The sequence below is a fragment of the Nannospalax galili genome, unplaced genomic scaffold (genome assembly GCF_000622305.1).
Source record: "Nannospalax galili isolate Female #2095 unplaced genomic scaffold, S.galili_v1.0 scaffold182, whole genome shotgun sequence".
NCBI lineage: Eukaryota > Metazoa > Chordata > Mammalia > Rodentia > Spalacidae > Nannospalax > Nannospalax galili.
The window spans coordinates 355,382-360,919 of record NW_008348662.1 but is presented as its reverse complement, the minus strand read 5'-3'; the positions used below and the strand labels follow the sequence as shown (position 1 = coordinate 360,919).

The 5,538-nt window shown below is 40.0% G+C and overlaps 1 protein-coding gene across 1 annotated transcript in view; it reads left to right on the top strand.

The window, feature by feature from the left end:
- Positions 1-3,235, top strand: part of LOC103744155 (cytochrome c oxidase assembly factor 5) — a 7,977-nt gene extending 4,742 nt beyond the window's left edge. Inside the window, exons 2-3 of the mRNA XM_008845845.3 lie at positions 381-464; positions 2,478-3,235. Of these exons, the coding sequence (XP_008844067.1) occupies positions 381-464; positions 2,478-2,519 (126 nt within the window). The 3' untranslated portion in view covers positions 2,520-3,235. The remainder of the gene's footprint in view (positions 1-380; positions 465-2,477) is intronic.
- Positions 3,236-5,538: the final 2,303 nt, after the last annotated feature.

Below are 5,538 nucleotides of genomic sequence, written 5' to 3'. Positions count from 1 at the left end.
TTTTCTTTCTTTTTTTTTTTTTTTATGTGTATGAGTGTATTGCCTGCATGTATGTGAACCACACACCCGTGTTGTGCAATGCTGCGGAGGTCAGAAGAGGGTTTCAGATTCCCCTGGAACCGGAGTTAAGGACGGTCCGTAGCCGCCATGTGGGTGCTGGGAATCGAACCCGGGTCCTCTGCAAGAGCAGTCAGTGCTCTTAACCTCTGAGCCATCTCATTTTTTTCTTTTTAACTATCAACAATCAAAAGGAATTAAGAACTTTGTTACATAGGCTTTCTTTTGTTTAACGTTTACAAACTACTTTCAGAAGGGCAGTTGTCTTGTACGCTTTATGAAAGTTTCTCAGGTATTTATTTGAATTACTTTGTGTGTCACAGGAAGGAAAATCCCCAAGGCAGTGTTTGAAGGAAGGCTACTGCAGAGCCTTGCAGTATTCATTTTTTGAGTGTAAAAGATCAATGGTAAGTAACTGAATGTTTTGAAAAGCTTATGTTAGTTAAATGGAATTAATTTAATAGTCCTAAATGGGTTGTAGTCATATGGTTTGGAAAAAAGGATATAGTGTTCTGTACTCCAGTAAGTTAAACATCAGGCAACATTCACAAAAGCCCCTATATTTCTGATCTCCAGAGTTGCTGACCTTCACAGTTTTCTGAGAAGTGTAAGAATGAAGTCTCAGCAAATTGGAGGAGTTGATAGTGGATTCAGGGCATTCGGCAGTTATACGCAAACCTGTAATGCTGAGGTCTAAGATGTACACATCTGCTGTTCTAGTTTGCTTTCTGTTGCTGTGATAAGCACTGTGACCAAAAGCAACTTGAAGAAAAGGGTTTATTTCAGCTTACAAGTTACAGTCCATGGTTGAGGGAAGCCAAGGCAGGAACTCAAGGCAGGAGCTTGAAGGAAAGCTGCTTGCTTGCTCTGGCTTGTTCAGCTACCTGTCTTATACAGCCCAGGCCCACCTGCCTAGGGATGGCACTGCCCACAGTGGGTTGGACCATTCTACATCAATTAGCAATTAAGAAAATGCCTTGCAGACATGCCTACAGGCCAATCTGATAAAGAAAATTCCTCAATCGAGGTTCCTTTTTCCCAGGTGTGTCAGGTTGACAACCAGGAGTAGCCATCATATCTGCCTTGTGTGACCAGGAGGAAATGCCAGCTGCCTTTTGGAGAGATGAATGATGGAAGGAGGGCCCCAGTGACATCACTAATCCCTGGGGTTCTGTGCTAACATTCCTTAACTGGAAAGTTCTACAGAGATCTTTGGAATGGAAATGGAGCCCTTTCATGGAAAAAGAAATGTGTAAAATCACAGAGCTTTCCTTTAAAGATAGCTCTTACTTGGATCTGAGCCTGCTTTCTGAAGCTTAGGAGCTACAGCTCAAACTCTCCCTTTTGTTCCTGAAAGAAAAGAGGGCACAGGTGTATGATTCAGGGACCAAACCTCGGAGAGTGTAAAGTGAGGTTGAATTTAGCTGTGCAGTTTCTTTTCTCCATTGACAGTTCTCTGCCATTTTTCCTGTCATTTACAGTAGAGAAGGATTTTCTTGCCTTTCCTCAGGTAATGCTGTCAGCTATATAAAGTCCAAGGCTTTAGGTTTGTCAGGAATTTCAAAGTATGTTCAGATCGTGAAGAAGGCATAACGAACAGTTAGTGTGGAAGTTAATGAGTTCTGTGTAATCCTATCAAATGACAACTCCTTGAAATTTCTTGCCCTAAAGACTTTTTTCCTTAAAACAAACCTTTTTTTCTTCCTGAGTAATTTTGGTAATTTTTAATAAAAAATGCAAATGCTTTGATTGATATCAATAAGAGGCAGAATTTCACTTGTGCCATTGACATGGGAAGAGCATTCTGGGGACCTTTGCAGCAGGTGAAGGAAAGATTCTCACACTGTTCCTCCAAGACTATTAATCTTCCACTATGAGTGAGTCATGTCATACTTAACTGTTGGAACTTTAGCTGTACAGGCTTGGCAAAATCCAGGCACATAAATTTAAATCATGTGGGTAATTTTGCTTAGAGCATGTAAGTTCCATAGGAGATGAGATGGGGCGTTTGAACCTGCTGTTCCCTCACAGTATACGCAGCATACCATCCTGATAGGATTCCCATGTTTAAAAATTTCCAGTTTTTGAAAATAGGGCTTTCACCCAGGCCTAGTGGTACAGGACTGATAGCAGCTACTCAAGAGACTGAGGCAGGAGGATCATAAGTTTAAGGCCTGCTTGGGCTACAGAGCAAGTTCAAGGTTTAGTGAACTTTGTGAGACCCTTTTTCAAAATAAAATGTAAAAGAGGGCTGGGCTGTAGCTCAGTAGTAGAGTGCTTGCCTAGCATGAGGCCTTTGATTTTGCTGGGAAGGAGTTTGTTTCTCTCATATAATCACTGACATCCCTTACCAAAGTTTTATTTGACTAAATTACATATTATACTAAATGTCATTAAATTGTATGTATGTTTATTTTCAGTTGGATACCAGATCAAGGTTCAGAGGAAGAAAGGGATATTGAAACCGTTATGTTGAAAGCAAGATGAAAAACAACACACAGGATTTCCTCTGGTCCTTAACACAGAAAAGCCAAACTAGGGCACAGTGTTGCTGCATCTGTTTGGCAGGACCAGGTTTTCTTCCAGAAAACACTGGAGAAAATTCTGTTTTAAAATGATTCTGTTGTTTGAAATCATGTTTAAAAGATAGGTTTATTGAACTCTGGGCTGAAAAATTAATGTGTTTGGGGAATTGTCCAAAAGCACAAGGAATGGAGATTATTTTCAAGTACGACTCTTCAATCAGATTACACAGTGTGCACATCCAGGAGGCCACCAATGTGACTGACAACAATCAGTGGTGTGGAGACTCTTGCCAGGGCTCTTCCATCTCTTAGTTACTTTTGTTTCTCAGTTTCATTTTCAGGCTAGCCCTTTCTACACAATGGGCCAGTACCAGCCATAGTCCACATCCTTAAGACATGTGGCCCACAATGAATGTAAGCTTACCCTCCCAGGGTGCATAAATCAAATGCTACAGAAGGACTCTAGTCTTCACTGGATCATTTGCTCTTCCATCAGATCCTTATAATCTTGGCTGCATCTGGGTCTTATGTGCTGTGTAAACTCCCGTCAAAATCACACTGGATAAGAGATGGGCCTCATCCTTAATGAAACTGGGATTTGGAGCAAAGAGAAACAGATGTTCATTATAGACAGCAAATGCAAAAAACATGAAGTGGTTGAAAAAATTTAAATTACAGTAATTTTGTTTTGATTAACACAATAGATAGCCAGTAGGAATCCAAATTTCCAGTCTGAACTTTGGCATTAATGAACCACGAAGACTCATCATAGCTTTTTCTGTGTCCATAGTTCACTGGGCCAAAGCTATCAAGGGATTGGATTGTGTTGTTTACTTTTTAAAAGTTCTAAAATTGTGAGAATTCCCTGGGACATTACTGAGGTCTGCTGTGTGTACTGCTTTCTTTCCCCTGGGAAGTGAGGAATGCACACTGCTGCTGTATGCCTCCTGAATTTAGTGTGTATATAGCGTTGAACACTGCTAAGCCAGTGCTCTACAACTGAGCCACACCTCCTGTCTTCCAGTGCTACAACTTTTATTAAAAGTAATTCTGACTTAAAAAACTGTAAAATGTGTTTGTATAAAAATGTCATTTGCTTAGTAATAGCTTTATTTAGAGAAATTGACGTGCCACAGAACTGAACCTTTGATTGTACTATTCAGTGGTTCTTAGTGTATTCACATAGCAGGCAGCTATCACCACTAATTCCAGAACATTTTCATCATCCCAAGAAACTCATCATTAGCAGTCTTTTTTTTCTTCTTTCTGTTCCACCCCTAATCACCAGTAATGTATTGGTCTGTATGGGTGTATCTTCTGCACCTGTTCGATAAGTGGAATTGTGTAATGTGGGCTTTGGGGACTTCTACTTACCATGTTTTCAGGGTTTATTCACACATAGCATCTGCCTGCACTTCACTGCTGCTAAGTAGCCTCTCATAGTACACAGACACCATGTTTTATTTATTCATTCACCAAATGATGAGCTTTGGGCTTTAGGGCTTTATTTCTGAACAAGCTGGGCGTAAGTTTCATTTCTTCTCACTATATTAGAATGAAATTACAGGGTTGTGAGAGAACTTCAAACTTAACCATTTTCCACAGTGGTTTTACCAGCATTTCATATTCTCACCGGGGTATCTGGGTTCCAGTATCCACATCATCACCATCATCTGCTCATAGCCATTCCACAAATTGGCATCTAATTGGGATTTTGATTGTATTTCTATAATGGCTGACAGTCTGAACATGATTTTATGTTTATTTGCCATCTGTATGCTGTCTTTGCAAAAATGTTTATTTCGGTCTTCTGCCTGGTTTTCTGTTAGGTTGTCTTTTTCTTTAAAGAGAATTGGTGATTTTTTTTTCTCAATTTGTGGTTTGTCTTTTTTAATATCTTCATGATGTTCTTTGAAGCACAGCTTTATTTGTTGCCTTTGTTTTTGTATTTTTGAGATGAGTTCTTAGTCCATGCTGGCCTGGAACTCAGTATGTAGCCTTGAATTTTTAGCTATCTGACTTCCTCAGCTTCCCAAGTGCTGAGATTATAGACATGATCCACCACAACCAGCCTGAAGCAGTTTTTAGTGAATTACAATATTTTTTCTTTTAGTGTGTGGTGATTTGAATGAAAAATGTCCCTTAGAGTCTTAAGTATTTGAAAACTTCGTCCCCAGTTGGTGGCACTGTTTGAAAGGTCATGGAATCCTTAGGAGTTGCAGCCTTGCTGGAGGAAGTATGTCACCAGGAACAGGCTCCACACTCATTCTCATTCTCTCTCCCTCTCTCCCTCTCTCTTCTCTTCTTTGTAGTTGAACATGTGAGCTCAGTTTCCAGCTCCTGCTGCCATGCCTTCCTGCCATTCCTCTGGAACAGTAAGACAAAATAACCTATCTTCCAAAAATTGCCTTTTGTTTTGCCTCATGTTTTTTATCCCAGCAACAGAAAAGTAACAAATGTAGTGTGTCTTAAGAAACCAGTCCTTGGGGCTGAAGAGATGGCTCAGTGGTTAAGAGCACTGGCTGCTCTTGCAGAGAACACGGGTTTGATTCCCAGCACCTACATGGCAGCTATGAACATCCTTAACTCCAGTTCCAGGGGATTCTGAAGCCCTCTTCTGACCTCTGCAGCATTGCATGCCATGGGTGCACTCACATACATGCAGGCAATATACTCATGCACATAAAAATAATAAAATATTTTAAAAACTTTTTTAAAAACCATGTTAATTACTAGAGGTGATAAATATTACCATTGAAATCTACCCGATGACTTTATAGACATACACAGGTGCCAAGGATCTGAGTGCAACCGATTATGACTAGTAATAATCAGATACATACAGATTAGAGATGCATTCGCCAACATCTCGTTACTAGCAAAAAAATGAGTCTGTACGAAACGGTATATTTTATAATGAAATGGAGATCTTTTATGAATGTTAAAAACTCATTCA